General features: G+C 54.8%; 1 protein-coding gene across 1 annotated transcript in view; it reads left to right on the top strand.

Moving 5' to 3' along the window:
• The first annotated feature begins 2821 nt into the window (after positions 1 to 2821).
• The window catches only part of KIAA1671 (KIAA1671 ortholog), an 86932-nt gene continuing 78394 nt past the window's right edge, over positions 2822 to 11359 (top strand). The window contains exons 1-3 of the mRNA XM_016208706.2: positions 2822 to 4459; positions 6340 to 6427; positions 7935 to 10484. Of these exons, the coding sequence (XP_016064192.2) occupies positions 2871 to 4459; positions 6340 to 6427; positions 7935 to 10484 (4227 nt within the window). The 5' untranslated portion in view covers positions 2822 to 2870. The remainder of the gene's footprint in view (positions 4460 to 6339; positions 6428 to 7934; positions 10485 to 11359) is intronic.

The following is an 11359-nucleotide window of genomic DNA, read 5'->3' as shown; positions in this document are numbered from 1 at the left end:
AGAAACTCATCATATGTCCTAGAATGTTTAGTGTCATGAAATTCATGACATCTACACATATTCAGAACCTTAGAAGAGTAGGGAGCAGGGCCAGGGAAATCTTTCTTCATTTCTTCATTCACTCAGTAATTATGCAGCTGGTGCTATTATATGCCAGGCCCCTGTGCTGACTGCTGGGGATTCAGGGTGCCCCCTGGGGGCTTACCCTGGAATGGTACTGATGTGAACAGAAGTATCATGCACTGTGAAATGTAACTGTAGCTATGATGAGGCCTGCGGAGTATCTGTGGGGCTCCTTGGACATGTAAGAGGGAGATTGTACTAGGTAGGAGGGGGCAGGGATGTCTGAGCTGTGATCTCAGAGGTGGGCCTGTTTCTGAGCGAGAGGGGTATCTTAGAGAGCAGGCACAGCACGTGCAAAGGCCCTGAGGAGGCATTTGAGAGATGCAATGCACAAACACTTCTGAGCAGGAGAACCAGGAGAAGCAGCTCCCACTCAGTCAGCACCTCGAGTGTTCAGGAGTCACCTCCTCTAAGCTGAGGGAGCCTTCTGGGACCACCATTCTCAGTTCTAGGCAGTTAATCCTAGTCCTGTGTTCCCATGTACCCCTTTATAAACTGATGTTTATTGCCCAGTGTTGTAATTGTTTGTGTATGTGCTAGTTTCCCCCAAAGCAGGGGATATTTCTTGTTCATTTCTGTGCACATAGTAGGTGCTCAGTAAACATGCATCAGAGGGTTGGGGGGGATTTTTATCGAGCACCTACTGTGGACTCAGCACTCCTTACGCGCATGTATGTATTAGGCTGCAGTGTTGAAAAGCCGAAAGGAGCGTGAGTTTGACAGGCTGGAGGAGATGCCGGCGGACACAGTTGGAGCTCCGAGCTTTGGCACCGTCTGTGCCCATATCGCTGGGACTCCGGAACCGAGGCTGTCGTCCGTTTCTTCCCAGACCTGCTGAAACTCAGTCTGCAGGGGTGAGCCTTCCCTCCCCCGCTGGCTTCTGCCATGGGAGTGTGGGGACAGCCCTGTTCTCGATGAGATGTGACACCCGTGGCTTTCTCTGGCAGTCACACATCCCCAGCCAGGGCCTGCCAGCTCGGGTGAGTGGGGCTGGAGTGGCCGGGGGTGGAGGGCGCCTGTGAGTTCTGCCGGGGAATGTTCTCTGTCCTTTGAGTCCTGTTATTGCCCTGTGTCTCATGTTCGGGCTACGTCTGTGTCCCTGAGCAGGGTTTCCAGAGGTCACGGGGGCTGGCTCTAAAGGGGAACAGTCCTGATTTTGGGCAGGACCCCCGGTGCCACTGCAGAGAGAATTCTGCCTTTCTCAGATTCCCCGATTCTCCGTATCTGTCCCTCTTTTCTGCGTCTGACATGTCTAGACAGTGTTCTCGGGTTTGGGGAGAAGGAATCTGTTAGCACCATCAAGCGTGTAAGGAAGAAAAAAATATCAAAATCTGTCTGCCTTTCTTTCCTGCAGGCTGCTGGGTGAGTCAGAGCCGGGAGCAGCAGTGCGGGCCCTGGGGAGGGAAGCGGGAAGCTTCCATTGAACTAAAATGCCTCCTGCTGTTAGTCCGTCTAGGTGGGGGCAGGCTGGGGAACACGGGTGTGTAGGTGGGGCAGGTGTGGGAGGAATCAAGAACAGTGACTTGTCTGGCACTTTTTAAGACCAGAAGGGGGTGAAACATAATTTTTAAAAAGGCAGAGTTGAATGGGTTGAGGTCCAGTTTCGGCTGTGTGATGTGGGCAAGCGAGACGACCTCTCTGGGCCCTTTCCCTTTATCTCTATCATGGAGACACCGATAATACCTGCCCCTTGGGGTTGTTGGAGGATTAATGAGAAAGGAAGGCTCCTGCGTTGAGAGAGCAGGTCATACACAGCTGGATGAACAAGGGGCTCTGCCCGAGCCACAAAATGAGGTCTGATGGGCGCCATACCCACCTCACAGGGTGTGAGGAAGGTGTGATTCGTGAAACACGGGAAGCGTTGGCTTACCTCGAGGCCTCAGTCCGGGTGTGCCCTCACCGTTAGCTGTTACTCTTACTGAGACTGTGAAGGCAGCCAGCGTAAAGCAGGCGTTCAAGAGAAAAAACCCAAAGGCAAGTGACCGTAGGTCAGTGAAAATCAGGATGGCTTTTCCTCAGGCATCGGGAAAGGTGGGGGAGGGGAACATAAGGGACAGTCTGCTGGGGGTGGGGGCTGAGGCTTGGGTTCTGTGGCCATTCAGCAACTCTGTGACCTCAGGGTCTCTGTGTGAGCTGGGGCTGGTCACTTACCCTCTCTGTGCTTGGTGCTCAGCACAGGGTCCTGCCAAGGATCCCCTGGGATGCCTGAGGCCTGGCGGGCAGGCTCTGAAATGGGAAAACAGTTGGTGGCAGGAGTGAAGGAACTCGAGGGAGCTGTCACTGGGGCTTGTGTTGGGACCGTGCAGTGTGAGTGTGGAGTGCGACTGGGTTCGAATCCCGACTTTGCGTCTTAGGTCCTGAGTGACTTCAGGCCAGTCACTTGGCGTCTCTGAGCTGATTTCCTGGTCCGTCCAGCAGAGAGGGTCACTGTTTACCCTAGGAGCTGGCCTGTGATGAGCTGGGTCGGGAAGGTCCTGGTGGATGTTGGCGCCTTCCCCCCACCCTTTGATCTGGAAGGAACTTGGGAAACAGCCATTTAGCCCGCTCCCCTGCCCAGGGTGAGAGGGGTGGACAGGCTGGCCCGGGCTCGCCCGGCCACGTCGGTGGGGAGCTGTTGTCCAGAACTCGGGGCTCTGGTCAGCTTCCACCAGGACGCTGACTGAATTTTAAATTTCCTTTTTATTTTTTTTAGCAGTGGCTTCTGCATTTCGGATGTTTTGAATCCCCATGGATCCTCAACCGTAACCATGGCGACGCGGGTCGAAGTCGGCTCCATAGCGTCCCTGACAGGAGTGCCAGGCCTCGGGGAGATCGCCAAGGAGGAGACCCTGAAGCGGACCTACTTCTGCCAGGCCGGCGACGCCTCCGGGGCGCCCTCAGCGCGGCTCCTGGAAGGAAAGAGCCCCCTCGGGAGCCCCGCTCGCCTGCTGCCTCTGCCCAGACTCGCCCCCAAGCCCTTCTTCAAGGGGAAGGCCCCGGACGTGAAGCCCCCCGGGGAGTCCTTGCGGCCCAGCCCCTCCAGGCCTTCGCCTTCCTGTGGGTCGCCCCAGGACGGGGCGGCAAAGGACCTGGGCGACAGGATGCCCAGCTTGGTGGGGCAGGAGGCGGGCGGCGGGGAGGGGCTGAGGAGAAGCTCGTCCCTGTTCCACAAGCCCGCGGCCCTGCGGCCCAGCCCCAGCTCCCTGATTCTCTTTGAAACCACCAAGGCCGGCCCTGCCCTGGGGAAGGGGCTCAGTGAGGGGGCTCCGGAGGCCAAGGCAGGGGTGTCCCTGGAGGCCAAGGCAGGCGCGTCTCAGGAGTCCCCTCCGGGCTCACGGCCTGAAGTGGCCGCCAAGCCCGCTCTGCCCTCTCGGAAGCCTGGGGGCACCCTTCCCTGGCCGGACTCCCTGTCTCAGGACACAAGGCCAGCTGCCACCCAAGAGGAGACAGGCCTAAAGGAACGTCTGTCAAAGGCCAGCGGCGTGGAGGACGCGGGTGGCCCCGCCGTGGAGCCCAGGCCTCGCCCGAGGAGAAGGCCCGTGTCGGCTATTTTCACGGAATCCATTCAGCCCCAGAAGCCAGGCCCAGGCGGGGTGGCTGCGATGGGGAAGGCGCCCCCCACCCCTCCGGAGAAGACGTGGGTGAGGAGGCCCCGGCCTCTGTCCATGGACCTCACGGCCCCATTTGAGAGCAGGGAGGCCTTGCTGAGGAAGGCGGCCGACCAGGCCGCGGCAGGTCCCACGGCCCAGCGTCGGGGGCCCGAGAGGCCCAACCCGGAGCCCAGAGTGGATGGGGAGCGTTTGGTCAAAGCAGAGGCTCCGCTTTCTGAGGCAGATTCCGACTTCCTCGAGGTGACCAAGAGGATCCGAGAACGGAAGGAGAAGGCGATGTCCAAGGCGGATCTGGGCAGCCTCAGAACTGCGGGGGGCTCGGCCAGGGCCACCTCCACAGACGACCAGAAGCCCGGGCAGGAGAAAGCCCAGCTGGACGGGGAGCCACAGAAGGCTCCCGAGTCCCCTTCGCCCAGGCCAGACAAAGGCCAAGAAATCGCCGAGGTCAAGAGCAGAGTGTCCGATGGGGAAATCCGGACCAGGGGAGAGTGGGCCTCGAGGGGCAGCGTCAAGAAGCGCCTCAGCCTGTTTGGGGAGGACAGCACCTGCTCCTTGGCCTTGGCAGTGGGGTCTGAAGCCCCACTGGCCACCCCCGAGTCCCCATTGACTGCTCCAGAGCCGGAGAAAGCAGGGGTGAGCGTCCAGGAGCGGATCAAAGGCTGGGCCTCCGAGAGCTCCAAGGCCAAGCCGGAGGTCAGGAGGAAGGCTTTCCAGGCGCGGCCACTGTCGGCGGATATGACCAAACTGTAAGTGGGAATGTCCCATGGGGTTCACTCTGTCCCTGAGCTGCCTCAAACCGCCCACCAGAGGACCCCCGGGTACTGCGGGCACCAGGCTCCAGGCTGGACACCTTACCCCTCCTCTCTGGGTTCACTCACAGCCTTAAGAGGAAGCGGCCTTAGCTTCCATTTCTCAGATGAGCTGTGTGCCAGCAGTGAGGCCAGGAGCTCGGCTTTCTCGCCCCTTCTCATTTTTGTACTTGGGAGATACTGTGCCCATTTCACAGACTGGGATAGGAAAGGTGAAGCACCATGAGGAAGTTGGGGGGAGTCTGATGTATTCCATAGCTAAGCTTTCCTTTCCTAAAGTCTATGGACACTTAATATATGGCTGAAACCTCCACGAGGGGCCTGCAAAATAAAACTAGATGGGTCAAGATAACTTGGGCAAGTCGCCTCCCCTCTTGAGCCTCCGTTTCTTCATCTCACGATACTAAGACCTTTCTTAAAGGTAAAGACTCAGAGACAGAATCCTGGGAATCTATTCTCTGCCCATGGGAAGCCTTCAATGCACTATAGCTTTAAATGATATTAATAGCCCTGATAGTTAATAATCATTCTCTAAGCTTGCCTGGCCTCTGACACCTCGTGTTCCTTTGTTTTCCCACAAGTGGCTTCTTGGTTACAACAGGGAGATGCCACTGGGCGTGTCCACTAGCTCAGTAATGACATGCATGCCACTGACATACCTTGTTGGGGATGGAACATCCAGGGGGCAGGACCTCTGGGCAAACTCCCCCCACCCCCAGCCCTGGGAACTAGGGCAGCCAGCCGGGCCAGAATTAGACCAGTGACTCTCAGCATTTAGAATCACCTGGAAAAAATTCCACTGTCTGGGTCCCACCTCCAGAGATTCCAAATTAGTGGGTCTGGGGAGAAGGGCTCCTATCTTGTTTTTTTTTAAAGCTTCCCAGGGGATTCTCATGTGTAGGCCTGAGAGCCCCTGAGTTAATAGAGCAACAGAAAAAGGGGCATCAATGTCAGGAACCTCACAAGCCTCCTCTCCCTGCAGTGCCTTGGATTATTCCCATCAGACAGATGGGTAAACTGAGGCTCCAAGTGTGGGTCAAGTTGAAGAGGTTTGATTTCTCTCTCCTTTTTTTTTCTCTGTTGCCCCCAGCCCCGAACTAATCTTTAGGCATCCACTCTAGGAACTTTCCGGAGAAGGAAACATTCTGGCTCACAACTCCCCTTCCTCCCTCTTCCCCCTTGCAAGTGGGGACACAGACCCAGAAAGGGGACAATGACTTGGCCAAAGTCACCTGGAGAGGCAGAGACAGGCTCCTCCTGCCCCCACACATTCGACGACAGCCCACTGCCCAGAGTCCCATGGCTCGTCTGCGGTGCGGCTGCTGTTGTGCCTGTGGTTGCCAACAAGAACCATTAATTATCCCTCCTGGGGCACCCTCGGTCTTCCCTGAACGCCCTCACGCGGCTGTTAGGGCTTTGAGGAGCCTCTTATCCGCCCTACAAAAGGCGATAGGGAGGTATTAATTATCTCCATTTTATAGATGAAGAGACAGAGGCTCAGGTGAGGAGGTCACAAGCCTGGCCCAAGCTCCAGGCCACCTGGTAGAGCTGGCACTAGCATCCAGGTCTCCTCCCCCAAGCCTGGGGCTCCTGCTCCCCCCGCAATGCTGTGTTTAAGGTAGGCCGTCCCCTCTGGGCCCTTCTCTCTTGGTTTGGCAACCAGAAAGGACATGTCTTTTCTCAAAGCAAATCAGGCTCTGTTGCTTTCATGATCTCGACGCCGATCTCACCCTTGGGTCCCTGAGCTAGTTATGGGGTGTGGGACGGAGGGAGCCGCAGCTGCTGGTCCAGCCAAGTAACCTGGATCTCTATACCAGGTTTTCAAGTTCAGCATCAAGCAATGAAGTCAAGTATGAGAGGTGCTCGGAGCCGAGTGGCGAGCTTGCTAAGAAGCCGAGAGAAAAGGTAAGGAGCTGTTGTGTTTGGCTATGGGTGGTTTGGCTATGGGTAGTTTGGCTATGGGTGGTTTGGCTGTGGGTGGTTTGGCTATGGGTAGTTTGGCTATGGGTAGCTCTTCTTATTAGAAGAGCTTTTATGATCTACAAGACCCAGAAAGAATCAGAGGCCTCTCATGAGCAATAAGACAGTTTTCCCTTTAATGCCGGGACTTTTAAAGTCCCTTCTGGCCTGCTGGGTGTGATTCCCTGTTCCTTTGTGTTAAGTGCTTTTTACAAATTCATTCGCCAGGTATTTATTTTTTCCGTGCAAAGAGGAAAAGAGACATGGCTTTCCTTTGTAGGAATGCCTGCTTTATGAAGAAATTAATAAAGATTAAAGAATGTTAATAGTAAAGAAACCCCTTCGATTTCCCTGCTCCCTTCCTAACTCTGACTTTCACCTAAGCAGCCTCAGGAGGAAAATTACCAGCAATTAAATTGCTCAAAAAGTACCTTTATTTAGTTCATTTCATAAGAAAAAGCTCATAAAATAACTCCTAGGTGTAACTGGTTTGTGGTTAGTGCTTCGGGCAGAGTTGTAATTTTTAAAAGCAGCTTTATTGAGGTATAATTGACATACAGTGAACTGCACAGATTTAAAGTGTATACAGGTTGATTAGTTTGACATATGTATGTATGTGCCTGTGAAACTATCATCACACTCAAGATAATGAACATCCAGCGCATGCATGTTTCCTCTTCGTGATCCCTCCCCTCTCCTCCTCGGAACAACCACTGACCTGCTTTCTGTTACAGTAGATTAGTTTGCATTTTTCTAGATTGTTCTATAAATGGAACCGGGGTTGTTTTGTTTTTTTTTGTAGTCTTCTTTCTTTCACACACAATAATTATTTCAAGATTCATCACATTGTAGCATGTATTAATAATTCATTCCTTTTCATTGCTGAGTAGTATTCCGTTGCATGGGTCTACCACAGTGTGTCCATTCACCCTTTGTTTGGGCTCATTGTAAATAAAACTTCTATGAGCATTTGTGGGCAAGGCTTTGTAGGGACATCTATTTTTTTTTCTGTTGGGTAAATCCCTAAGTGTGGAAGTGGCTGGATCACATGGTAGGTGTAGGTTTCATTGTTTAAAGACACTTATGCAGAGCTTTAAACACCAGAGCTTGGCTCCAAGCCCATCTGTACCCCATCCCATCCTAAATCCTCAACAAAGGTGAGCCAGCTCTGAATGTCAGTGCTCACGTAGACTTGTGCTCAGGAGCAAAGAAGGAATCCTGAGAGGAAACTGGCTGGATTAAAGGAGATGAGAATTGTAAAATCATAACAGATACTGTCCAAAAGTCGTACCCATTTACGTTCTCTCCAACAATGTCCGAGGGTGTCCATGTCCCCCTGGATGGGTTCCATCTCTAAATTGTTATAGTATCTCACTGTTGGGGTTTTAACTTCTTCCTTCCCATTTTGAATCCTTTAACTTAAGGTGGACTGTTTCTTTTTTCTTTTTTTCAGCAAAAGGAAGGGTCTGGTTTGGATGGACCGTCTGCTCCGAGAAGCTCCTGGAAGCCTGGGATGCCCCGGGAGAAGTCCAGGCAGGCATCGCAGAAGGACAGTTCTAACCAAGTCCCCAACAGCTGTCACGGTGCAGGCTCGGCTGGGGCCCTGAGCTCTTCAGACAGCACTCCAGAAGATGACGGAAGCTTCCAGACTGTGAGGGCCACAGTGTTTGAGCATCATGTGGAGAGACACACTGTGGCTGACCAGTCGGGACGCTGTCCCTCAGCTGCACCCCCTGGGGCTGTGACCCACGTCTTGGAGCCCAGATCCAGGCCCGAGAGAGGCTCATGGCTGGGGAAGGACCCTCCAGAAAAGCCGATCCTCAGGAAAGAGAACTCCAGGTGGTTTGAAAACCCCGACATAGACAAATTGGGACGGACTCCCCTCTTGAATGGTGACCCCAAACAGTATCATGTGCCTCTCCTGGAAAAGCACCCTCTGGGCGAAAAACACAGTAATAACCCTTTACTTAAGGGCTTGGAAAACCCTCCCAGGTCACAGAGGGTTGAGCCCAAGTATGATGTCCTGCACGCGGTGAGGGAGCAGGCGCACAGTGAGGCTGTCCCCTCGGCGCCCGAGGAAAAAGCTGTGACGCTCCGGAGTGGCAGGTCCCGGCTCTCGCTAAAGGGGAGGCAGCTGTCCTCTGAGGTCACCTCTGCTGACCCAGAGTGCCGGCTGGACAGTCAGACGGGGTCCGTCCAAAGGGCCAGTCTGATTTGGGAAGCTCGAGGGACACAGGAGGCCAGCGGGCCCAACCCTGACTCCCGAGAGCCAAAGGACACGTTCGGGGGCAATTGCCTGTCGCCCAAGTGGAAAGGTGGGGTGGCCGGGAACTGGCATAAAGCCACTCTGGTGGTCAGTGATGAGAAAGGCTCGGAAGGGAGTGTGCCGAAGGGGTCCCTCGTGGTGGCTGCCGGCGAGGGCGACCGGAGGCCGGCCCAGGAGCCTGAAGTCAGGATGCGGAGGGGGAGCCCCACGGACCAGAGATTCGAGAGGTGGAGACGGCGGACGTTACCCCACGACGTGAAGTTTGATGAGTTCAGCTTCCTGCCCCCAGAACGCCCTTCGGAGGTGGAGCAGAGACGCCCAGATTATCTGAGCCCCACCGCCGGTGCCTTAAGGAAACCTCAACCATCCCACAGTAGGGTGGAGGCCCAGGACGGGGACCCAGGTATTTCACGGGACCCAGCTCTCCCAGTGAAGCAGGGGTCCTCTGGGGAACCCAAGGCGACATTTTTTGCAGTGACCTATCAGATACCCGATACTCAAAAGACAAAGAGCATTGTTAAGTCAGCGCCTGAAAAGTTGACGGAACATTCTAGAAAAACGGCTCCACCTCCATCACCTCAATCTTTAACTTCTACCTTGGTTTCTCTCAACCCTGAAGAGCCCCCGGAGACCAGGGGCAGTAAAAACTGGGCTCAGGGCAGAGAACGTGACAATACGAGCTTTTCAAAAACTCCAAAGCCAACAATCGTTTCATCGCCTCTTGGGGACAGGATTCTGGATCTTTCTACTGAAAGAATCATCAACGCCGACACTGTGTGTGTTCATCGGCGACCAGAAGACCAGAGGGACAGTGGGAACAAGGCGTCCCCCAGTAGCGCTCCCCAAACGACCCCGGCTTTCAAAAGTCGCCCGAAAGCCGGCGATCTCCTTGTCAGAAGGACTGAGGCGGTCACCGAGACGTCCCCGGGCAAAATCAAAGGCGGCTACAGATCCAGCGTCCTTGACATCGACGCCCTGATGGCCGAGTACAGGAGGAAGGAGGCTCAGGAGCAGGTGGAGGGGCCGCCCGCGGAGCCCAGCGGCGGGCCCCAGGAGCGGCCTGGCCAGCGAGGCGGGGTGGACCGGAGGCGGAGGAGCCTGAAGGAATGGCCCGAAGCTGAGGGTCCCGGGAAACAGGCCACTTTGGCTGAAACAAACCACCCTTCTAGTCCTGGCCCTGGCAAGCAGCTGGCCGAGAGCCCGGGGGCCCCCGCAAACACCAAGCTCAGCTCTCCTCTGTGGGCTCTGCCGCACACGGCTCCTGAAAAACAGCCGGGGGCCTCTCCTGGCCCCGCGGGCCCCGGGAAGATCTTGGGAATCCCCGAGGATGAAAGAAAGGCCTTTGCTAACAAACATCACGGTGCAAAGCGTCAGGATCACCCCGCCGCCTGGGAGGACCCTGGCGGGGGAGCCGGTGTGTTGCCTAAATCGTCCCCAGCTGACCAGAAGAAAGGGACCCCGAGGAGATCCTCTGGGAGGGGAGAGGAGAGCCACGTGGCCCAGTGGGGCGACCACCCACAATACTATGGAAGGTCACCCCTGGACGTCAAAAGGGCCTATTCGGAGAAGGGCGCCCCTGCCAAGATCCGAGAGGGCCTGTGCATCATGCAGGAAGCCAGAGAGAGGAGGCGAGAGCAGCCCAAAGGGAGGCCCAGCCTGCCTGGGGAGAGTTCCGAGGCCAAGGAGACCAAAATGGGGCCCTGTTGGCGGGACTCGGGGACTCGAGACAGTCAGAAGGTGAGTAGGAAGGCTGTTTCTGTGTTGTCAAATATTAGTTAAACATGTTGCCTGGGGGTATCAAACTCAGAACCTATGTGGGCCAGGTGGGTAAGTAAATGAGGAGTCAGGCTGGGTGTGAGACCCTAGGGAGTGGCGGGAATTGTGGCAAATGGAAAGCTCATGCCTTATCTCAAGGGGTAATTGCTGCTCAGTTCCTTCTGGTTCTTGACGAGTGAGAATGGTGGTCCCGAGATGGTAGATCTGATTTACCAAGAGAATCTAAAAAAAAAAAAAAATCCAGGTTTTTATATGTAATTTCCCCATTGTGAAATGAGGACAGCTTATTAAAAAATTCTGTTCAGCTCCCCCTATACCCCCCAAAAACTGTGTCTGCTGGTTCCATTTAGCCACCAGTTTGAAACCTCGGCCTAGAATGATGATTATAATAGGTAACATTTATTGAGCACCTGCTGTATTCCAGTGTGTTGTATCCAGTTCATTACTGTACCCCAGTAGTCAGCACCCTGCTTGACATTTTGTGAACATTCAAGAAATATTTGTCGAATGTGTGAATGAGCCATCTTATGGGAGCCTTATGGCCATCCCTCCTTTGTGGTCTGGGTTTCCACAGAGCAGGTTCTTGCAAGTAGTTGTTTTAGGAGGTGGTGCCCGGAGGAGCTGTTGGAGGGGGGTCGACTGAGGTGGAGAAGGGAAGGCAGGTCATCAAGGCTCCACTCTGGGCAGCTAAGCCTCATTCTCACTGGAGACCTCTGTGGAGCAGCACAGGTCACTTGTGAGTTGCCTGGTCCCAGGGGCAAGGAACCTGGAGTATTTATTTTCCGGTTCGCTTCTGTCTTTGCCTGAGGCTGTCTCTGGGGCTGTTAACATTTAGA

This window comes from Miniopterus natalensis, chromosome 20, assembly GCF_054644295.1.
Source record: "Miniopterus natalensis isolate mMinNat1 chromosome 20, mMinNat1.hap1, whole genome shotgun sequence".
Taxonomy (NCBI): domain Eukaryota; kingdom Metazoa; phylum Chordata; class Mammalia; order Chiroptera; family Miniopteridae; genus Miniopterus; species Miniopterus natalensis.
Note: the sequence above shows the minus strand (reverse complement) of the source record. Positions and strands in the feature narration are given on the sequence as shown.